This window comes from Sylvia atricapilla, chromosome 11, assembly GCF_009819655.1.
Source record: "Sylvia atricapilla isolate bSylAtr1 chromosome 11, bSylAtr1.pri, whole genome shotgun sequence".
In the NCBI taxonomy this organism is placed as follows: Eukaryota; Metazoa; Chordata; class Aves; order Passeriformes; family Sylviidae; genus Sylvia; species Sylvia atricapilla.
Window position 1 is genome coordinate 12,734,105 of NC_089150.1, and position 23,636 is coordinate 12,757,740.

Below are 23,636 nucleotides of genomic sequence, written 5' to 3' on the forward strand. Positions count from 1 at the left end.
AGGAAAAATAACAAGTAGTTAATATGTGCTGCTAGAGCAAAATAGCATATTCAGCTAGATAATCTTATATATTGAATTAGAGAGTTGGAAAGAAACAATTCAGTGACTAGACCAAGCTATTTTCTTTTTAAATAGGAATTTTCCTTGGAGAAAGCAATGCATACCATGATGGAAACCTGGGATTCAATTTCCTTCACCACAAATCTGTATCGTGAGACTGGTGTTCATGTTCTGTCTTCAGTGGATGATATTCAGGCTCTTCTTGATGATCAAATTATGAAAACTCAGACAATGAGAGGATCACCTTTCATTAAACCATTTGACAACGAAATAAGGGTACAATGAGTACTTTTTCAACCATTTTTATTGGTAGGATAACTGTAGTGCAATAGTATACCAATTGTATTACAACTTCATTGTTCAAGTTGTGGATGAAAAGCTTTGATTATTGACCAAGAATCTTTTGAGTTTGTATTAGTCATACTTACCTTATTTCTCTTTCGGAATTCTCTCTTCTGTTCAGATTCAAGTGCAACGAAGAGAACATGATTGTTTTCTTCTCATATTTTGCAGAACCACTATTTCCATTAACCTTACTTCTTCATAACTGGAAAAATGCTTCTATTATTACTAATAAGAACATTTATTTATTTATTTATTTATTTATTTATTGAGTTTTGGACTCCAGATTTTGAACTACAATGTTTTTCCTCAGGGCAAAGAAACTTCTTGATGGCTGGGAGAATGTTTTGTAATCAGGCCTCAGAGCAATGATGGCAGTGCTTTACACCTGCCTTTGAATTTCAGGGCTAGCTAGAGTAGTGTTTGTGGTGCTAACACCGTGGCTATTGACAGGAGAGAAGCTGGTGGAGTTGATTTGCAGTTACCCTCCCTTGTTCATTGTTGATTTATGTGGGAAATGTTCAGGCTCAAGCAGGCTCAGTTAACATACTTAACGCTTTCCAGGCAGCCTGCTCCAGTGGTATCTGCTGTTGTCCTTTGGACCAGGGTGCTAGACTTGCTGGATCTCTCCTATCAGCTGAGGTGGCTTTTCTGGTATTGTGTCCCTGCTGCCATTCAGCTACAAGAGCCCTTGCTGTGGGGAGATGAAACAGAATTTATCACTGGTAGCCTCCTGGATACTGCTTAACAATTAAGTTGTTGGAAATTCATAGAACTAAAGTGATAAATTCATTTTGGAAAATTAATTTCCAAGTAAGTAAGAATTTCTGAGCTCCTTTGGCCATCTGTATATGTGGAAGAATTTATACTCCTAAATATTTTTCTTTCATTTTGTTTATTGGTCGATTTTTTTTTTTTTCTTTGGGAGCTGTAATACCACAATGTCTACCTTTCCTGAATTTGTTGTCTCTAACATTATTTGCTTGGAAATGTCAAGTTAATATTCTTTAAACATTTATTAAGGAATGGGAAAGTCGCCTGATTAAAATTCAGGAGAATATTGATGAGTGGCTGAAAGTGCAGGCACAGTGGCTGTATTTGGAGCCCATCTTTTCTTCTGAGGATATTATGCAACAGATGCCAGAAGAGGGGCGGCAGTTTCACACTGTGGATAGACTGTGGAGAGAGATTATGCAGTTTTGTGCCGAAGACCCAAAGGTAAGGGATTTATCCATTACTAACAGGAAATAGTAGCTTCTCTTGCCATTTTTTGGTGGAGGGGATGCTTAGTTTTCAGAATATATACAGTGAACTATGGCTTCAGTTCCCTAGGCTTTCTAGAAACAAAGTTATGTTGTTTCTTACTTGATTAATTTCTACTGTTTGAAATTCCTCATTTATAACTGACAGTTTGCACATCTTTCTTGTTACAGGTTCTAGCTGCTACTTCCTTGCCCGGATTAACAGAGAAGCTTCAGACCTGTAATGAGCTTCTTGACAAAATCATGAAAGGGCTTAATGCTTACCTTGAAAAAAAACGTCTCTTTTTTCCCCGGTATGATGAGCTTATTCAAAACCCACAGATTCTGAATGGGGTTTTTTGTTGTGAATAATATCTGTCTTAAAAATAGCTTGATGATGCAGTTGTATTTTTTTTCCTAATTTTTTTAGCTTCTTTTTCTTGTCTAATGATGAAATGTTGGAGATCCTGTCAGAGACTAAGGATCCTCTTAGAGTTCAGCCTCACTTGAAGAAGTGTTTTGAAGGCATTGCTAAGCTGGACTTCCTTCGCAATTTGGATATTAAAGGAATGTGTAGTTCTGAGGGCGAGCGTGTGCAACTGATTTCAAACATTTCTACTTCTGAAGCTCGAGGTGCAGTGGAGAAGTGGTTAATTCAAGTAGAAGATATTATGCTGAAGACTGTACGTGATGTAATTGCCAGATCAAGAATGGTATGAGGTTTGTGATAATTTAAGAACTGTAGCACCTGTCTCTGTTTTATGGCTGTCTCTTGGCTTTCTAAAATTCTTCCTAACATAGGAGTTGATGAAGTTATGTGGCCAGGACCAAGTTAATATGACCTGTATTTATAGGCCAGTGATACATATTAGAATTTAGTTTGAATAAGACACAAGTAGTTTTCCTGTAACACTGGATATAAATCCTTCTAAAAGTTCTACAGCAGTACTGTTTTACAGGATGTATCACCTGATGTAATAGTTCCGATTCCTTATCAATTAGAAATAGAGCACTTGTAATATGCTTCCTTCCTCCTAAAAGAAAACCATTAGACAGAATGTATTTCTTTGTATAAAATTAACAAGTTGTGAATATTCCTGTAATAGGGAAAGATAATTTTAAGAATGTTTAAAATTATTGGGTAAAAAATCATAAACCTATGGGGAAGAGAGTATTTAAAGCTCCATTTGGACATTGCAAATAAGGAAATAGTATTCTTCAGCAAGGAGTAGTAATAGGATTACATTATAAGCTTCTGTATTTCATGGTGATATATATTCCCAGCCACTATGTTTGTATAATGTGTTTAACTCTTTCAGGCATATCTGGAGACAGAGAGAAAGCGCTGGGTTCTGGAATGGCCTGGCCAAGTAGTCTTGTGTGTGTCTCAAATGTACTGGACAAGTGAAGTACATGAAGTTCTTCATGATGGACCCAAGGTACTGTGTAATGCATAATTTTTTAGAAGTCTTTCTTAGTGTTTCGTTTCAGCTGATGTATTTTGCTTAATCAAACAGATTTTCACAATTAAAATTTGAAAGATGAGGAACATGTGTGTTTGACATACATGAATTTATGTACAGTGATTAATACCTTCCATTCAAGTACTGGAATATTCTTATTTAGACCAGTCATAGTTTAAAAGGTAGCTTTGAAACATAAATGTAATATTTATAATGCAAAATGTGGATAAGAGAGAAGTTGATGCAAAACCATGACAGTATAAAAGAATAGTTTAATAAGCAACCTCTGTTAAATATCTAGTCAGTATGACATAGTCTGGAACACTTGAAACTATGATATAACCAATTTCAAAATTACCTTTTGTCTCCTAGGGTTTAAAGGGTTATTATGATACACTTCAGCTTCAACTTAATGATATTGTAGAACTGGTAAGAGGAAAACTGTCAAAGCAAACAAGGACTACACTGGGTGCCTTGGTTACTATTGATGTTCATGCTAGAGATGTCATCAAGGAAATGATAGAAAGTGGTAATTATATTTTAAGACATTTTTCTTAACACATAGTTAATGAAAAAGTGTTAACCAATCAGATTTTACATCCTAAAAGAGTAGAGTACTAAGATGAGTTTGTGATTATTTGGCTCCAAGCATCAACATTAATAATTTCAAAGCTGTTTTAAATTTAACCCTAATAGAAAATCCAGCTATCTACAATATATTTTATGATTTCTCCAACTCTTTTTTGTCAGGTGTGCAGAGTGAAACAGACTTTCAGTGGCTGGCACAGCTGCGCTATTACTGGCAGAATGAGAATGTTCGCGTGTGCATCATTAACTGCAATGTGAAATATGCCTATGAGTACCTGGGGAACTCCCCACGCCTGGTGATCACTCCTCTCACAGACAGGTGTTACCGCACCCTGGTAGGAGCTTCCTCCTGGGATACTGCAAATTCTGTTTACTGTGCTGTGGTATTGCTTACACCCTTCAGTGCAGCTCTCCTTTTAGGGCTTATGGTTATTGTCAGACTCTGCTGTTTCTGCTAGAATGAGGTTTGTAGTTTATTACAGAATATTAAACATGAAAATTACTTACAACAGCAAATCTGGACAGCCCACCAACCTGACTGAAACATTAGTGTGTTCTGTTGTGGCCGTGCTTTTTTAAGACACACAGGAAAATCAGACAGTATTTGGTAACTGTATTGATTATAAGAACGGAAAGTGCTTTTCTTATGTTCTGTGGCTGCTAAATTAAGTGGAGGATTCACTTGTGATCACACTCAAGAACTATTGTACTATTCCTAAGGATAGTACAAGTTTGGCAACTTTTAGTATTCTTGCTCTTGGCAGAGGTGTTTATTATTGTACCAGTTTATCCTCAGCTAACATGACAACTGAAAGTTAGCAAAGTCATCTCAGCTTTTCTCACTATCCGTTACTGCATCATACTCTTTGCTGGAGTATGATTTCAAATTTTCCTAGACATCCATGGTGTGGCTGTAGCTGATGCTTGGTATCTGTCAAAACATCAGGGTACGTTGATGTGAGAGGGTGATGTGGCTGGTAGTCTGTTTGGGTTTTAGGCTCACAAACGTTGAATCAGAGCACAGCAAGTGGAAGCCTGGCATTCTGGCAAATAGAAGTCTTGTCCTTTGCCCACCAAGATCTTAATAAAGTATTCTCAGAACTATTCAGTCAATACAGATGACTCTGTAACTGTAGATTGGACTGTTAGTTTGAAGTCTGCAAATTTTTTATTTTCTGTCAGATTTCTTCCTGCTTCCATGGAAAATAGGAGAGAATATGGAATGGTCAATGGAAGGCACGTAGATCAAAGGGGGATGGTGTGGGAAAGAAAAATAGAAGAGAAAAAAGTATATTAAAGGACAAACAGAGAGAGAAAGGAGAAACAAGTAACTGCAACAAATTTAACTTGAAAGGTGTATCTAAACAACCACTGAAAGATTTGGTATAATAAAGTTTGAGTAACTGATCATGGCTATGATGATAATAAAACTCTGACTCTGACTCTTTTAGGGTCAAAATTAGATTCTCTTACATATTTTTCCCAGCTGTAAGTCCATTTCAGATTGTTTTTAATTAGTAAACCCATACTTTTTATGTTAGATAATATAAGTGTATGAAACCATAAAGTGCAATTTAATTCTAGAATTTCCATTCAGAAGAATTTAATATGGATGAAGTACAAATAATTTCCATTAACTGTTTCTGTGCTTTAGATTGGAGCCTTTTATTTAAACCTCGGTGGTGCCCCAGAGGGTCCAGCAGGAACAGGTAAAACAGAGACTACCAAAGATTTGGCTAAAGCTCTCGCTGTTCAGTGTGTTGTTTTTAACTGCTCTGATGGCCTTGATTACCTGGCAATGGGAAAGGTAAATAGAAAGTAAATATATGTTGTATTTTATTTTTAGCAGGAAAATTTTAGGGTCCCTATTTTGCAGACACAAACAAATGTGACACCTGTGGTCTGCTACCCTTGGATGCTCTATGCTTTTCTCTAAATGTTTCCTTTTCTGTACTTTATGAAAGCCTATTAAGCTGCTAATTAAAACACGAAAGAAAAAGTTCATGGGATTGGGATGTTCTGATTTAGCTTGCTTTAGAATCAAAACCTTTGTTCTTCAGTACATCACCAATCTGTGATCTAAACAGGTTTAAACATTATTATGTGATTGTATTTTTTAATCTAATTCATCTTCCAACATTATAGTCTTAGTTTCTTTTGAATCCTCAAGGCTCTGTTAGCAATATTATTGGTTTCTTTCTTCATTTGCAGTTTTTTAAGGGTTTGGCTTCATCAGGTGCCTGGGCATGTTTTGATGAATTCAATCGCATTGAACTGGAAGTGCTGTCTGTAGTGGCACAGCAGATCCTGTGCATCCAAAGAGCCATACAGATAAAGCTAGAAACATTCAATTTTGAAGGAACTGAGCTAAAGCTTAATCCCAACTGTTTTATAGCAATTACTATGAATCCAGGTTATGCAGGACGTTCTGAACTTCCAGATAATCTGAAGGTAAAATAATAAGATTGATGTGTCTGTGACCTTTGCAATGATTGTTTTGACCAGATGGGCTGTTTCCATGAGGAGGCTTTGCTAAATGAAAGCAGAGATAGTGCACCATGAGGAGCACACCAGCTGCAGATTGCTGAAAGAAAGGGAGTGCATTCTCTTTTCACATTTTCCTCCCTTGCTGATGGATGTGTCTGTGCAAGGGGCAAACTGTATTCTTGAGACAGTGCTGAGGGAAAAGAGCAGTGGGGGACAGTGTCTTTTTTGAGCTATGTTGTACATTAAGATGGATATTTGTAGCTCACTTAGGTTAACTTCCTAGGGAGTCATAAGCTGCAAATATTGATAATTTTGTTTTATGTCGGGATGAATGCTGTAAAAGTTCTGAATTGCTTTCCATTCCTAAATTAATTATTTAAAGATCTATCACTGGGTATGTATTTCAGGTTCTTTTCCGAACGGTAGCCATGATGGTTCCAAACTATGCTCTGATAGCAGAAATTTCCCTCTATTCATATGGATTTTTGAATGCTAAGTCACTGTCAGTGAAGATAGTCATGACCTACAGGCTTTGCTCAGAACAGCTTTCCTCTCAGTATCACTATGACTATGGCATGCGGGCAGTCAAAGCTGTGCTGGTGGCTGCGGGAAATCTAAAGTTAAAATTTCCCACTGAAGATGAAGATATATTGGTGAGTTTCTGAGGGATTATTTATTTAAGGAGTTTCACAGGCATATGCAGTTCTGAGTTCTGAAGGTAGTTCTAGCACATCTTGTCACATCACTGATCCATGTTTTGTAGTTTGTGAAATGAAGACAATAAAATGCATGCTGCATTTTCCGGGGCTGTGATGATGATTGCACAGTTGGGCTTAACTTCTTATCAAAGGCCCCATTTAATGGATTCATTTTTGTTACATACTAGGTCATTTTAATCTGAACACCTTATGCTCTGTCTCTTAATAAGAGTAGTAAAATGCATATTTGTTTCTTCTAGCTTCTTAGATCAATTAAAGATGTGAATGAGCCCAAATTTTTGTCCCATGATATACCTCTCTTCATGGGTATAACCAGTGATTTATTTCCTGGAATCAAGCTTCCTGAGGCAGACTACAATGTAAGCACTCTTAATTTTTCCTTGGTCATGATCATTGTTGATTGTTTTGTGGTGATTTGCTTTTTAATCAGTTGCAATTAATACAGTGAGGTATTTCAAGATGAGCAAAATTGCTGAATGTTTGCAATGAAACTTTGTAGCGAAGGGAATTCTTTTATCTGTGCTGAATATAATCCACATCTGAGTTCCCTTACATTCAGAAGGGTTGTGCATTACAGATTGAGAGTTGACCTGCATATTTACCAAGTTTTAGGCTTTCTGATTTCTTTCCTAATTTTTGGACAAAATTAAGTGAGATTAAGGTTTATGCCTGTATTTTATTTTTAGCAACATTTGAAGCAGTCTTTGTAGGAGAATGGTTGGAAAGGATGAGTACGTTGGAATAACCAAATTGGATTAACTTTCAAGTTTTCAGTAAATACTACGATCTTGAAAAAAGTCTGTGGTTCTGAAGCACACTGGTGGTTTTCTGAGGGTGATATGCCTTCTCCTCAAGATAAAAATTGTAGTTAAATCCTGTTCTAGCACATGAAGTACAGAAGTGGGAATTTTTTTCCTCTAGAAGTTTTCTATATTCTGAGTAATACTATTCCAGTTATTAATTAATTTGAAACCCTTTCTGATGAGCATAAACTCTTCTATTGTCATGCAGGACAGTAATTTAAATTGTAGCCAGCATAAGATTATGATTTGTTTTGATTTTAGGATTTTCTGGAATGTGCCAATGAATGTTGCACTCAACATAATGTCCAACCTGTACAAACTTTTATGCAGAAAATTATACAGACATATGAAATGATGATTGTTAGACATGGGTAAGGTCCTCCTCACTGTGCTATCTGTTGTAATTCTGACTTATACTGTAGCAGTTATTTATATGAAGTTATAGAAGGTTTTGAGGGTGGCATAGTAATATTTCTCTTTGTTCCAATCAGCTTTGGAAAAACTGAATAATGATACTGCTTTTGCATGTCCCAAAATTCTTGTGGATGTATGTCTCTGGAATTGTACTCTTCCTGATATCAGAAGCACTTGCACGGGTACAATGATTTTAGGTGCTGGTATCAGTATGATGAAAGCTTAGGACTGTAAAAGCTTATTTGTATTATAATACAAGTTGTCAGATCTCTTTTATTCCTAGCTTTTATTACAGAATAGCAACTGTGTGGAGGAAATATATACAATATTAACCATATGATGGTTAATTTTCAGCTCATTAATTAATAATCTTCTCCATAAGATTGTGCAATCAGATTTGCATGTGCAAATAAACTGTGTTTGTGGAAATGTTTTTTTTATATTCAAAGAAAATTTATTTGCTTCACTTTTTGAAAATAGGGTGAAAATTAGCTTTAAGCATATATACTGCATACTGTTGGCCTTTATGTGATCTGTAAAAGTCTAAATTGCAAGAGAAATTTATTAATGGCACGATTCTTTATTTTCATCTAACAGCTTCATGCTGGTGGGGGAGCCATTTTCTGGGAAGACCAAAGTTCTACGTGTGTTGGCAGATACGCTGTCTCTTATGAAAAAGCGTGGTTATGGTGAAGAAGAAAAAGTAATTTATAGAACTGTAAATCCAAAATCAATCACTATGGGCCAGCTCTTTGGGCAGTTTGATCTGATATCCCATGAGGTAATGTATGTTTAAAAAATAATGTTTCCGGTATATTATGTTTCCATTATTATGGATAGTAAACTCTTGAATTAATAATTTTATTTTTTTAAACATGGATGAGATTACAATTGTGAATTTTATGTTAACTAATACTTTTGTGGCCTGTTTTTAATTAAGATATTAAAAAGGAAGTACCATATGTGTATGCAGTTATATAAATTTAAATATGCACAAAAAACCAAGCAATACCATTTTGAAGGTTATTTTTCTCTTATACGTGCCTCTATACTAAAAAATCATATTAAACATAATTGCATTCATTTTGTTGTCTGTTCTTAACTGTATAATCACAGTAATGCAAAAATTCTCTAGAAAAATCTATGAACTCATGGGTTCCCAAGTGTGAAACTTTGGTTTGGAGAAGGAATGATATGAAGTAGTAAATGTGAAACAGTGAAACTTCAGGTGGCTCTGGAGAGAAACAGATGCAAGACAGGGCAGAAGCATTTCTAAGTTTCAGTAAGCCAAATTGCTGGTCTTTTTTGTCACAGTGTTTTTTCAAGTGAAAAAAATTGGTTTTTAAGTTTGCTGTTAAGACCCTTGGTGAAACTATGAAGTTACATGCTACTCTCTGCAGCACAAGAGGAGAACAGTTACAAGTGAGGGATAATGGAAAGCAAAGGGAAGGGTTTCTGTGGCTGGCAGCTCAGGTTGAACTCTGTATTCTTTGTCTCACTCCCCATTGCCATGTCCACCCCTGTCAGTGGACAGACGGAGTTGTAGCTACAACCTTCAGGAAATTCGCCTTGTCCGAGACCCCGGAACGCAAATGGGTCATCTTCGATGGCCCCATCGATACTCTGTGGATAGAGAGCATGAACACGGTTCTGGATGACAACAAAAAGGTATCAGTCAGTGGAAAAAATGCCTGAATAAAATTATGTGATATTTTGAAAGTATCCTTCTATGTATAAACCCACAAATAGGAACTGCAGCGCCTGACTTTTAAAAAGATGGCATTTGTGACAAGTAGTGAGCTTTTTTCTTCAGTGGTTTTTGATTTTTCTTATTTTGTTTGGTTTCTTGGTTTGTATTGGAATCATAAGCACAATATCAACTCATTGCTGGGAGACGTGAGTTATGTAGTATTTCCTTAATGCTGTAATGTAATTTTCTAACATAAATAATTGAAATTTAAATGTCAGAAATTGCAGTTAATTATATGTTATAAACCCCATTATTTCTAAGACTGCACAAACTTAGACACTTAAATTTCAAGACAATCCCAAGACACAAAGGGTTGCATTTTCAAAATAATGACTTCTGAAGTCAAAATTGCAGCACCACTTTTGTAAATGGGCCCTAGGAATCTCAAAGCATATATAAAAATTAGAGACAAGGTTTGCACTTTTAAGTTCTGGATTATAAAGTGTCAAAATACTCAAACTAGACTCTTACTTTAATATGAAAGGGTAGTGTGTCTCCAGCTGGAATGCTTCAGTATAAGCAACAATAGCTGCAGGTATCTTTTGTCCTTTCTTCTTGCTGTCTTCATTCTGGCATATGCAAGATTGATTGTAATGAACCTACTGGTAGGTTACTATGGAGTACTATGGTTTAAGTGAAGAATTTAGTTAAAACTTGATAAGAATCTTTTGCTACAAGTGGTTAAACATTTTATGTAGTTGATTACCTTTGATTTTACTTGGTTTTGCCAATTTTCATATAGGACTTCTCTGTGATAGGAAATGTAATTTAATACTATTTTTGTTTTCTAATCTTGCATGTTATTTTTTATTTTTCAAGCTTTGTTTGATGAGTGGAGAAGTCATCCAAATGTCCCCTCAGATGACTCTTATCTTTGAAACTATGGATCTTTCCCAGGCATCAGTAAGTTTGGTATTTAATGAAAATATTAAACAAAATTCAGTCTATTAAATGCACAATAAAATACATTTACCATTTTTCCTTAGCCTGCTACAGTCAGTCGTTGTGGCATGATTTATTTGGAACCTTCTCAGCTGGGCTGGAGGCCAGTTGTTATCTCTTGGCTGAGTAAACTGCCTGAACCTCTGAATTCAGAGGAACATCAAAATCTTCTGCAGGGACTTTTTGATTGGTTGGTACCACCAGCATTAAGAGTCCGTCAGAAACAGTGCAAGGTATTTTTTGCCTTTTTTTCCTGCAGCAGTTAGTGGCCATTTCCATTGTGTTACCCGTGGTAGGAGGTGAGTGTTCTCTCATGACAAGTACAACTGGAATGAATATGCAGCTCTTGGGACCAGTTTGAAGAGTTAAAATGACAATGTTAGCTAAGGCTTGAAACTCGATCATAGTTTTCATCTTCTTTTGTACATTTTGTTTATTTTGTAATTTTTTTTTTCTTTAAAGATGTCATGTTGTAAAAGGAAGTACTTTTTTAAGTTTTGGGGGAAATGTGTAGTTCCTTGCAAGTTCAGTGTGACAGTGCTTAGAATTTTGCTCATGTTTTGCTGTAGTTACATCTGTGAGTTTTGTTTTGGTTTAGGATGTTTCGTTGTAGTGTTCACATGGTAGCCATGAGCACGGTTAACAAGCTAAAGGTCTTGGCATTTCAATGATTGAGGAGGGCAAATGGTCTTTTGAGTAAAAGTCAGTGTAAACCTTGCCTTCTGGTATATGTTTAGAATTAGCTAGTGGAGTGACCTAATGGTGTTAGTATTTTATCTCCAAAAGATAAATAAACTGAAGTAAAGTATGGCATCCAACCTTTTGAATCTCTTAGGAACTGCTGCCTACAAGTGATATAAACGTCGTAGTAGCTCTCACACGGATTTTTGAAATGTTGATATGTCCAGCTGTGCAAGAAGATCCCACCAACAAAAGCATCCGTGCCTGGATTATGGTTGGTTTTTTAACATGGAGCAAAATATATATGCATATTTGTTTCTCTATATGCTTGTTTTCAAAACAATTTTACGAATCCAAATAACTTTGAATTGTGAGTAAGTGACATGAAACATTTTTACTACCTCATTGCTCTCTCTCCCCATACTCTGAAGGTACCCAGATGAGATGGAAGTCTTACAAGTGACAAATATGATTAAAATTTTTACTCTTTTTTTCAATCAAATGGAATAGTGTTTTTATTTAATGTGATTTTTAAATAACCAAGAAGTTAGCTAAAGCAAAGGGTCTTCTTTCTATTAAAGGAAATAAATATTCATGTAACACTGATTGGCTCGTTCGAGCAAAATTTCTGTGTAAGAGAGTTTTCTGACAGTTATATTAGTTGGATCCTCTGTCTGACCTTATTTTATTATTCTTATGAAAATTGAAGAAAACAGAATGTGAAAGTAGTTATTTAAAATTAAATTAGAAAATTCCTAGATCCTGGTTTGTCATTAGAACTCTTCTCAGGCTTTGTCATGTGACATACTGCTATAATTAGTGGCCTTTATTTTTTATTCTCTCTCTCTGTTTCTGTCCTTAAGTAAGATTATTTGTGTGCTCTGTCTACAGTAAGATTTCTAAATATCTTTAGGTTAGGGGTATTCAAGGGCAGTTGCTAACATCTCCCTGCCTAACAATATTTTTTAGAATTATGTGTGCTAATTGGACTGTACAAGGTTCATGTAGTGTGTCAATTTGTGAGACAGTTACTAATTTTTTTTGCCTGTGCAGGGTTGTTTTGCTTTTGCCACAATCTGGTCCATTGGTGGAACTTGTGATGGTGACAGCAGGACAATTTTTGATAATTTCTTGAGGGAAACTTTGTCTGGGAAATCTGAAGCAAATCCTGTACCAGAGAATATGGGAACGTGGGAGTGTCCCTTAGAAGAGAAAGGCTTGGTCTATGACTACAAGTATGAGGTAAGATTGGCTTCTGCATCCACTAAATAGATTCTTACAGTCCTTATAGAAGGCAAATGCAGCTGGGTGGGTATTTTAATTTTATGAAGCCTGTTGGATGTTGTGAAGTGTTAAAAGTGTTAACACTTTTAAATCCCACAATACATTTTTCATTTATTTTTCAAATACCAGCATACTGACCAATTTTTAAATAAAATACTAAGATGTACATTTCAGTTATATTTGTAGTACTGCAACTGTATATTTCTTCTGTAACCCAAGCTCAGTTGGCAGATTCAAATCTGCTTTTCCATAGAAGGAATAATGGACTGTTCAGAAGGAAAGCAGAATATTAAGGGCATAGGTAGTTTGTGTTACATTTTTTGTTTGTAGTGCCTATTAGACTCCTTTCTTCTCTTTGTTGTTGTTGTTGTTGTTGTTGTTGTTGTCGTTGTTGTTGTTGTGGTTTTGTGTGTGTGGTTTTTTTTGTTTATTTTCACTGAACAAAGTTTTTAAGAAAATAAAGGAGTCTAAGTTAAGGTATGTATTTTAATTCTTTATTAGTGAAGTAAAACAAACTAAATGTGTGAACTTTTGAAACATCAATATTCATTAATTTATTAAAATCCATTACTTTAATTTATCAAAAATGAAGTAGTAGAGAAAACCCTTCGTATGTAAAACACCAGTATGTTCTACATCTGTGTTTCTTCCTAGCTCAAAGGCAATGGACGTTGGGCTCACTGGAATGAATTTATTGAGCAAATTAGTTTCAGTGATAAAAATGTGAAGATTCAAGATATTATAGTCCCAACTATGGATACAGTTCGCTATACCTATTTGCTAGACCTGTTCATTACCCATGGAAAGTAAGTTGCTTCACTACAAATTTCTGAAGTGAAATTTGATCATAGGTGGAAATATCTCTTATTCTTTCCTTTGACTTCATTATTTTTGTCAAACCCTCAGTTCGTTTGGCCTTTTAAAACAGACACTTATTACAAACAAAAAAAATTTGCCCAAAAGTCCAGTTTTCGGGTTTTTTGGGAAATCTTATTACAGTTTAACTTTAGTATTTGCAGTCTGATGATGCTCTTAGGACAGTGCAAAAATTGTTGCACTCTCTTTCTACTTTGGCAATTGAATACATATTTTAGGATTTTTTTTCTTTGATTAATCCTATCAAAATCAGTTATATTAGCCATGGTCAGATCATATAAGAAAATGAAATAAAAACTAGCCTCAGGTTCCAAGGCTGAAAGCTTTATGAAGTTTGAATTAATGAAAGACCTATCAGGAGAAGTTTAGCTCCCTTGTGTGTTCATTTACTCCAACACCAGTAGAATGAGGGAATGAAAAATGTTTATTTCTCCTTCCATTTTCTTGATGGTGGAAGCAAACTAAAATTATGAGAGAGTTTAGCGAATGTCTTAGAACGCTTTAGTTTCTTCTTTAGGCAAGTAATGTTTTTAGAGGTAGAAGAAGGGCAAGTTAGTAAAAGCTTTGACTTTTAGTTGACAATGTTAGGTTTCTGCAGTCTGTGTGCTCTATTTCTGTCTTTGTGAAGACCACTGCTTCTAGTGGGGCCAACAGGAACTGGGAAATCTGTGTATGTCAAGGACAAGTTAATGAACAACTTGGACAAGGAGCGCTACTTCCCCTTCTTCATTAATTTTTCAGCTCGAACCAGTGCCAATCAGACTCAGGTTAGTAGAAGAGATAATTTTCTCAAGGAGAACAGTCCTAAGGAGATTGTGGATGTGAATCTGTGTTCTCAATGATCCTGTTTTCATTGCAGAGCATTATTATGGCCAGGCTGGACAAGAGGCGCAGAGGAGTTTTTGGCCCCCCAATGGGAAAAAAGTGCATTATTTTTGTAGATGATATGAATATGCCTGCTTTGGAGAAGTATGGAGCGCAGCCTCCTATAGAACTTTTAAGACAGTTCTTTGACCATGGATTTTGGTAATTATTTGAAATACAACTGATTTGGTTTTTTTGTATCTGCTGTTACACTTATTTATTAACTTGAATTTTATTTCCAAAACTTTTTTGAAGTGTGTTGTAAATGCTAATGTAGATTTAGTTTATATAAAAATACATTATTTAAAATTGAAGCAACTTACATATTACTCTCGAAGGACTTCTTAGTTTAGGAAATTCACAATCAAATTCATTTTGAGTGTTTTAGAATGTTCTGTTGCTGAACTTCAGCAGAGTTAATATGCGTTAAATAAAATGATTCATTTACATCTTGATTATTTTAATTTTTTATCCAGCCCAGTTTCTTGGTTTTTTTCTTTCTCCTCCTCCTTAGACTGAGTTGGCAGTTTTCTGTACATATCTATATATATGCAGTTATATAAAACTTCTGATTTTATTTCTTATGTTGGTTTCCCCTATTATTCATGTTTCTATTAGTCACTAATTTCTTTTAGCAAATTTTTTTTAAAATTCACAGTGAAATCAGATCTGATAATAGGCATGAAATAAAATAAGTTGAACGTCTGCCCTGCTTTTGAGGTTTTTGGCTTTGCTTATATTGGAAGATTGAAACAGGTGTTTTCCTGAGTCTGGGTCATTCTATGAGTCCAGGCACTTCTCAAATACAACTGCTCTTAGGATTCCAGGCACTGCTCAAATATCTGTTGCTCTAGAATAGAGAAAATATATCTTGACATGTTGCAGTTTTAATATTCAGAATTTCATATCAGGTTTTATGGAACACAATTTAAACAAATAATGTTTCTTTCAGGCCAGAAAAGAATACGCTGAGATTAACTGGTACACAATTAAAGGACTAGGGGTTTGTTTTGGTTTGGTTTTTTTAGGGAGGAGGGGTTGTTTGTTATTAAAAAGATAAAATATATATAAATGTATATTTTATTACAGAATGCCTACTATGCTTTTATGTTTTCACATACTTTTTTTATGCATGCAGAGAGTGGTCTGTCATATAGATGCATCTAAGGTGTAACAAATGCGTTATATCTGTATTTGTCACATGACATTTAATTTTGAAGGTACGATTTTAAGGACACCTCTAAAATCACGCTGGTTGACATCCAGTTACTGGCTGCCATGGGGCCTCCTGGGGGCGGGAGGAATCCTGTCACCCCTCGGTTACTGCGACACTTCAACATCTGCACCATCAACTCTTTCAGTGATGAGACCATGATCCGCATCTTCTCTACCGTAGTAGCTCTTTACCTAAGGATCAATGAATTTCCCTCTGACTTCTCCACAATTGGAAATCAGATTGTCACTGCCACTTTAGAGGTAAGACGCAAATATGTTACTGGAAATTTCCTTCAATTTGTTCATTAAAGTTGCTTTGGCTCTACAATAATGTACTGTGAAAGGTTATTATTGGAGAAATAACATTTTAAAAGTCATTTAGGAGTTATGATGATAATACAGTCAGTGTTACTTTTTTGATTTTGTTGTTCTCTGTTGTTGTTATCTGAAGGTGTATAAGAAAGCCATCAAAAATCTTTTGCCCACACCAGCCAAATCTCATTATACCTTCAACCTGCGTGACTTTTCACGGGTTATCCACGGCTGTTTGCTCATTAAGAAAAGTGCAGTTGAAAGCAAACACGTGATGATTCGGCTGTTTGTACACGAGGTGTTTCGTGTCTTCTATGACCGTCTGGTGGAAGATGATGACAGAGCCTGGCTGTTCAATCTAGTGAAAGATATCGTGAAAGAACATTTCAATGAAGCATTTGATAAAGTTTTTGCACACCTTAGGGAAGGAAAATCACCTGTGAGTATCATGTTTAACCTGTTACAAAATAATTGCTTTTATTGCAAATTTAGGACATGAAAGTTAATCATAGGTGAAATTTTGATTAAAATGCACATGGAAGTTTAAGTTGAATTTGGCAAAATGTCTTCATGAGGAGAAAAAAAGTACAAATGAATTTTTTTGGGAGAGTTTACCTGTTGTACGTAAGCATTCTTCTCAAAAAATATTACATTTAAAATGTGAGTAAACTTAGTACTTTTCCTTAAAAGAAATTTGTACGTCTGCATCCTGTGATTGTTATTAAATTTTTGTATCCAAAATGCTGTATGGTTGTGTTATATTCTATGCCTCTTTTTATTGTTTGTTTTTTGTGTCCTTTGTAATTTCTTTCGTGTATAGAGGAAATAACTTTGTGGTCTTAGTTTTCCATTTCATAATATACATGTATGAATTTGCTGTAATCTAAAGGTCATGATTGTGAGACTGTTAGTGGCTATTGGAACCAATTGTTTTCCAAGAACAAATTAAGAGTAAGTGTATAGTTCAATGCAGGAAGCATAATTTTGAGGGGGTGTTGTCTGTGAGTCAAAATTTTTTGGAGTGCTTATTCTTATGTCTGGGATATTTGTCTAAATTCTTCTTTGTTTTCTAAAATTCCAGTGAGGAATACATTAATTAAATATTAAACTTGACTTCATAATTTGTTGAATATTTGCCACAGGTAACAGAAGAAAACATGAGAAGTTTGTGTTTTGGTGACTACATGGTTCCAGAACTTGAGGGAGATGAAAGGCTTTATGTTGAGGTTCCAAGTATTGAGGAGTTCAGTGATATTGTGGAGCAGTGTCTGGATGAATATAATCAAACCCAAAAGACAAGAATGAACCTTGTTGTTTTCAGGTGATGATGATCTGTTTTATTAAGAGCTTTAAGCAGTAGCAAATAATTCAGTATATTCAATTTTGTGGACTCTGGTTTTTGGTGTGTCTTCTCCCGTTTATGCATCCTTAAAAGTGTTCGTGGTGTAACACCTTTTTGAATGGAAGTAAACTGATTCTTGTCTTATGCTTTTCCTTTTTCTATCTGAAAGTAAATAATGAGAAGCTTTTCTCCTAAGGGACTTTGAATATTTCCCTTAGTTGTTACAGAATCATTGTGCACTGAATCAGATAGGTGCTGTACTTCTCCTAGGCCTCTGTCACCAGTGAAGATGGATGTCACTGGACTTGTGTTCCCCAAGGACAAGCATTCCAAGAGGGAGATATTCACAATCATAGCTGTCTGTCTGCTCTGTTGTTATGCACTCAGCTGGTGCTGCAGCTAATGCTGTGAAACTTTAGATCTGCAGGCCGTTATTGTTACCTTGTGATCATGCAGAGCTACAACTGAGAGAGGTTAGGAGGTCAAACTCCTTCCTCCTCCCTGTTGCTAGAGATTACCACCTCTTCATAATTGCCAGGGTAACTTGACACGTAGATACATGGTAAAGCTGATCAGGGTTACTTTGAACAGTTCTAATAGCAGCTTGTTTTAGTGTAGGTCATTTTGCCAAGCTGGATTTCTCATATATACATGTATATACAGCTAGGCTCGGAGCTGGGAGAGCTGGCAGCCTCTGATCAGGGGCCACTTCATGGGTGTAGAAGCAATATTCCAGTGACCTCACTGAACAGCAGCCAGGAGAGCATGTTCGACTGTAGCCTTCGAGTTCAATCTCATGGATAACATCTGAATTTGTTTCTTTTATTTTTCAAACCAAAAAACTTTTGAAAGTTTTTTGAGACTACTTTTAATAGCTGTTCAGCTTGCTTTAATTACCCCATGCCCTGTGCTTAAGCAGGTGATCTGCAGGCCTTGCTTCATATTCTGAGATGAATCATGCCTGAGTTTTGACAAGGACACTCAGTGATGTGAAGATATTGCTTCCTGAGGATGTTGCAGTGTCAATTCCACATATAAGTTATAAAACTTGGTCAGGGGTAGAGGAAAGGGAGATGTTTGTTGATATAAACCATGTTCCCTCAGTGGTTACTTTAAAAAGATACTTTAATTGCTATTCTTCAAGAAAGTTAAAATTGGTAATACTGCTGTTATTTTGAAGTAGAGAATTAATATTTTTCTTTGCCTTTAATACATTTATCCTTATAGTGCTCCTGCTCTCACCTCTGCATGTTCTTTCTAGCAATTTTTAGTAATTTACCTGAATACTGATATTAGTATAATAGAAGAATTATATGTTTTACTTTATTTTGTGGTTCATGCCCATTCTTTTTCTTCCTTTTCCTCTCTACCCCACCCCACCCTGCGTTCAGAAATTTGTTTTGGAGCTGCTACTCCTGGATTTGTTTCACAGATTTATAGGTGCATAGATGTACATGTATTTCTGCTGTGCTGGTAACCAGCATGCTCCCGCTGCAGGTACATGTTGGAGCATTTGTCTCGGTTGAGCCGCATCCTGAAGCAGCCCGGGGGGAACGCTCTGCTGGTGGGAATGGGGGGAAGCGGGCGCCAGTCTCTGACTCGCCTGGCAGCCTTCATGGCAAGAATGTGTGTTTTTCAACCAGAGATTTCTAAGACCTATGGCACAAATGAGTGGAGAGAGGATCTGAAAGTGAGTATTAATAACCTGTCTGCATTTTGACTTAATTTTGAGGTAGGGTGTTTTGGAACGTACAATTTTAACCGTCTTGCTTTTTCAGAGACTTCTGAGGAATGCAGGTGTTAAAGGCTTGAAAACTGTCTTTCTAATCACAGACACACAAATTAAAGAAGAAAGCTTTTTGGAAGATCTTGACAGTGTCCTCAACACAGGGGAGGTTCCCAATCTTTTTGCAGCAGATGAAAAACAAGAAATTGTAGAGGTATCTTTAGAAACTCTCTTTAATTTCACCTCCCTTTTAACCTATTTGGTCAGTTCAGTATGAAATGTGGCTTCTGGACATTTGCACTTAATTCTGTAACTTCTTTTTAATATCTTAGATAAAACAACTTAGTAAACTTACAGAATAGTTTATGCCAACTGCAAGCTTTAATTCTGATCTAGCACTGTTTACAAACATGTAAAGTTGTGCATGTAGAGAATTTATGGTGTTCACAAATACCACATGGCCATAGTTGTTTTCATAGTGTATTGTTTCAGACAAGATTGTGCATCATAATGTTTTCATTGATCAGCAAAGTGCAAAGATGTGACATTTCTATCAGAACATATGGCCTGGCTTTCTCAATAGACTCCTACTCTCTGGGGCACTAGGGCACTGTTAGATAGAATTTCATAGTCCTGATACTTCTGTTCAGAGACAAGGTGGGCAACGGTTCTCCATGAATTTAGGCTCATAAGTAAAGATGCAATGTACTCAGGCAAATTAAAACCAAAATTAACTAAAATGAGACTTGGATTTTCACAGTAGCAGTCACAATTTGGGAGGGAGGGGCATCAATCTTTGTACACATCAAGTTGGAAACTTAATGTTAGCAAACAATATTTGGAACTGTATGCTGTGCTGTCTTCCTGTCTCTGTGATCTTTTCACTGAATTAACTAGTTGCTTCTAGTTGACTTTCAAAGCGGTCCTTAGTACACACACAAATGTTCTTTATTACAATATCTGTATCACTTGATAGATGTTGCAACTGTTTTTTCTTGCACTTAAGTTATGGAACATGTTGATACCTAGATTCATGTGTCTTTCAAAGAAGTTAAATTATAATTCTCGTGATCTTTTTCTATTACTATTTCATTCTCACCTGGTATATAGTGACAATATTAAAATAACATGGCTCTTTTCCAATTTTACAGTTAGCGTGAACATATTCACTGTGTTTATGCTGGAAGTTGGTAGCTATCCACAATGTGACACCTGAAGCAAAGTTGGCTTTTACTCTTTTAAATCTACTCTCTCAAAAGAATTCTTTTACTCTATTGTTATGATCTACTTTCAGTTTCTCAGAGCAGCAAATGATAATTTCTGGAGTGAGTTGTCAGGATTGCAGATAAACAGTGCAATCCTGTTCTCAGGCAGTATTTAATACTTATTCTGGTTTTCTACTTTATTTTGCCTGTTTCATTTCCACTAAAAATTTAATTTCCTGGTGATGCTACCATTAAAAGGATTGCTTTAGGATTTCAGATGTGCTTAATGCGAATTTATACAACATTTTTTATGCTATTCCTAAGGGTGTTCTTGCAGCAATTCGGGCTGGTGATAAAGGTGAAGAACTCAGTCCCTTGGCCTTATATGCACTTTTTGTGAACTTCTGCAAAGAAAATCTACATATTGTGGTGGCATTTAGCCCAATTGGAGATGCTTTCCGCAATCGTCTGAGACAATTTCCATCACTCATCAACTGCTGTACTATTGATTGGTTCCAGGTATGGGAAAATACTTATATTGTTTCCTCAAAAATCTGCTTCAGTTCTCTAACACTGCATTTCTAAGTGACATTAGATTTTCTTTCGTCTTCCTTGTAGAAGTACTCCCTGTTTTACAAACTTTTAAAATTTCATAGGCCTTTTCTGTGATATTTTGGGAGCTCTTTGATGTGTGATCTCAACTTTTCTACATCTAAATAAAGTTAAATTTTATTGCTACACATTACTGAGGTGTGATTAGTCTTAGTTTGATGGCAGTTTGCAATTTTATTACATAACATGTTTGTTTTAAAGTATTAGAGAAACTATTTCATTGTGACCGGAAAATGATCTTAATTGTGGCTGCCTATTAAGCAGGTCATCTATTGTAGGAATGACTAGCAAATACTAATCCTGTTTTTTATCAGTAGATCTTTTATAGCAGAATAAAACTTGGAGAAGCAATATTGATGTAAGCAGTGTTGCTGTCAATAAAGCACAGTTAGCTCTATAGCTTGGACCAGTGATGATTTTAATTAATTTTTCTGCCAAAGGATGAATAGACATGGAAATGTTTAGATGGAATGTTAATGCATAGCTTTGAGCTAGATCAACCAGGAGTTACCAGAAAAGATTGCATGAGTGGTGACCTTGCTGCCTGAGCTAACCAACCCTTTTATCAGTTCATTGTTCCTGAGATACAGCTGGGACTAGTGTGTCTCATTCTGGTGGTTTGAATGGTAAAAACTGATTTTAACATTTGAAGAATGGTAACAGTTACATTTTACAAATTCTTTCTTCCTCATTTCTCCCTCAGCCGTGGCCTGAAGATGCCCTTGAACGTGTGGCTAGCAAGTTCTTAGAAACACTTCAGCTCACAGACACTGAGCGTCAGGGAGTTGTGCCCATCTGTAAATACTTTCATACTTCAGTTTTATCACTCTCTCAAAGGTCAGTCTATGGTTTTTGTAAAGATCATAAAGTATTAGGTACCTGAGTGTCAATGCTACTCATTTATACATTAAAAATTAACATAGCTATTTGCATTCATAAAAATTATATAAAATCATTGAAATTGTTAATTCATATCAAATAGCTACATAACTTTGCTAATGATAAACTGAAAAAAAATCAAAATTTAAAGCTCTTTCTCTTTTTACTTTTTTATTAGGTTCTTACAACGTCTGGGACGCCATAATTACGTTACTCCTACTTCTTATCTTGAGCTAATTGCTTCATTTCAGAGACTTCTTACTGAGAAACGAGACAGTGTAATGAAAGCCAAGAAGAAGTATGTCAATGGGCTAGATAAACTAGCTTTTGCTGAGTCACAGGTGAGTTAGGACAAATATGGAACTGAAAACTGAAAACATTTGTCAAATGCAGATCTTTTTCTGGAGAAGTCAGTCAAAAGTGGTACTTCAGATTTTGTTTAGCTCCATGTTCAGCAGTAAAACTAACGAATGTATTTTGCCTTTTCTTTCCTACAATCACAGAACTAGTGCTAGAGCCATATAACTCTAAGCATATATCGTTAAGTAGTGTATGAACAGAGCTGTCATTTCCTTGGTGGTTAACAGGTGACTATAACTGAGAGTAGGTCTTAAAATTAGACATTGTACATAGGGGATAAAAATAAGTCTTGGAAATGTTTTGATTTGAAACTGAATGTTACACCCTTCTATCAATAAATCAGTCCTTAGGTAAAATCTAGGTCTTAAAGAAATTGTGAGAAATTGTGCTTGACCCTCCTGGATCTCACTTGATTCTTTTTATATGTATAGGTTGGTAGGATGAAAGTAGAATTAATTGAGCTTCAGCCCAAACTGGAAGAGGCTAAAGTGGAAAATGCAAGCATGATGAAGGTAGTGTTATACAAATACAGCTTTGTGGGTTTTAATGTAAGCATATGTCTTATTTCATTGATGTGTGACTTTCAAAAAGTAGGAGTTGAATTGAGGATTTTGAGCTCACTTCTTGTTTACAGGGGTTTCCAGTATTCTGAAACTTTATGTTTATATCCTTAGAATAGAAAAAAACCTTCATTTTTTATGTAAAATACATTCTCTGGATATACAGTCGTTGCCTAAGCTCCATGCTGAAGGATGGTAGAGGAACTTTCATGCTAATAGTGGTTATATCAGGTTTCCCAAGTGGATTCACAAGCATTGTGAAAATCTCAAATAGTTTTTTCATATGACCAGATATGACAAAACAAACAAGAACAGTTTTGCACAGTCTGTCTTTGCATGCACAGGGATTACATGCTTGTTTTATAAAAGGATCCTAAACCCAGTTAATTTCATGGGAATTTAGTGGGATTTATGATCAAAAATCTTGAGTGTTTTGAAAATTCCAGTATATGAAAATATACATATACTTACCTAGTATGTGACTGTTGCATCACCAAAAAAGCATGATTTTAATTGACATTATGCACGTTTCTGATTCCTAAGTATTTTTAGAGATACAGGGATATCTCTTTTACCAGAAAACTAATTGTCACTTCCCTAGAACTGCAAAAGAGTTGGATTAAGACTTGACTTATCTCTGAAAAGAAAATAAATTTCAGTAGTCAAAGTTACAGACTATGAAGTTAAAACTCCCTGTAAAAGCTCATCCATTTCAGTTACAGCCTGATGCAAAACATGAAGTGCCTCTTGTGTCCTGAACTTCAAACATATTTAAAATAGCTTTTATTGAGAGTAATCTGATGTCATGCAGTTTATCTACTGTTAAAACTCCATGATGATGTTGCAATATGCTAAGAAATTATTCCCTTGATGTAAATTGAAATTATGTTAACATATAAAAAACTTCAATG

At 35.6% G+C, this 23,636-nt stretch overlaps 1 protein-coding gene across 1 annotated transcript in view; it reads left to right on the forward strand.

Moving 5' to 3' along the window:
- Positions 1-23,636, forward strand: part of DNAH12 (dynein axonemal heavy chain 12) — a 59,094-nt gene that overhangs the window by 14,841 nt on the left and 20,617 nt on the right. The window contains exons 19-48 of the mRNA XM_066326730.1: positions 136-336; positions 1,426-1,620; positions 1,836-1,957; positions 2,074-2,356; positions 2,963-3,082; positions 3,479-3,635; positions 3,857-4,029; positions 5,349-5,501; positions 5,906-6,145; positions 6,589-6,834; positions 7,140-7,259; positions 7,965-8,074; positions 8,715-8,898; positions 9,645-9,785; positions 10,687-10,770; positions 10,854-11,042; positions 11,645-11,764; positions 12,544-12,732; positions 13,429-13,580; positions 14,279-14,417; positions 14,510-14,676; positions 15,735-15,990; positions 16,181-16,480; positions 17,184-17,362; positions 18,881-19,073; positions 19,162-19,323; positions 20,639-20,833; positions 21,630-21,763; positions 21,984-22,146; positions 22,597-22,677. Of these exons, the coding sequence (XP_066182827.1) occupies positions 136-336; positions 1,426-1,620; positions 1,836-1,957; positions 2,074-2,356; positions 2,963-3,082; positions 3,479-3,635; positions 3,857-4,029; positions 5,349-5,501; positions 5,906-6,145; positions 6,589-6,834; positions 7,140-7,259; positions 7,965-8,074; positions 8,715-8,898; positions 9,645-9,785; positions 10,687-10,770; positions 10,854-11,042; positions 11,645-11,764; positions 12,544-12,732; positions 13,429-13,580; positions 14,279-14,417; positions 14,510-14,676; positions 15,735-15,990; positions 16,181-16,480; positions 17,184-17,362; positions 18,881-19,073; positions 19,162-19,323; positions 20,639-20,833; positions 21,630-21,763; positions 21,984-22,146; positions 22,597-22,677 (5,148 nt within the window). The remainder of the gene's footprint in view (positions 1-135; positions 337-1,425; positions 1,621-1,835; positions 1,958-2,073; positions 2,357-2,962; positions 3,083-3,478; positions 3,636-3,856; positions 4,030-5,348; positions 5,502-5,905; positions 6,146-6,588; positions 6,835-7,139; positions 7,260-7,964; positions 8,075-8,714; positions 8,899-9,644; positions 9,786-10,686; positions 10,771-10,853; positions 11,043-11,644; positions 11,765-12,543; positions 12,733-13,428; positions 13,581-14,278; positions 14,418-14,509; positions 14,677-15,734; positions 15,991-16,180; positions 16,481-17,183; positions 17,363-18,880; positions 19,074-19,161; positions 19,324-20,638; positions 20,834-21,629; positions 21,764-21,983; positions 22,147-22,596; positions 22,678-23,636) is intronic.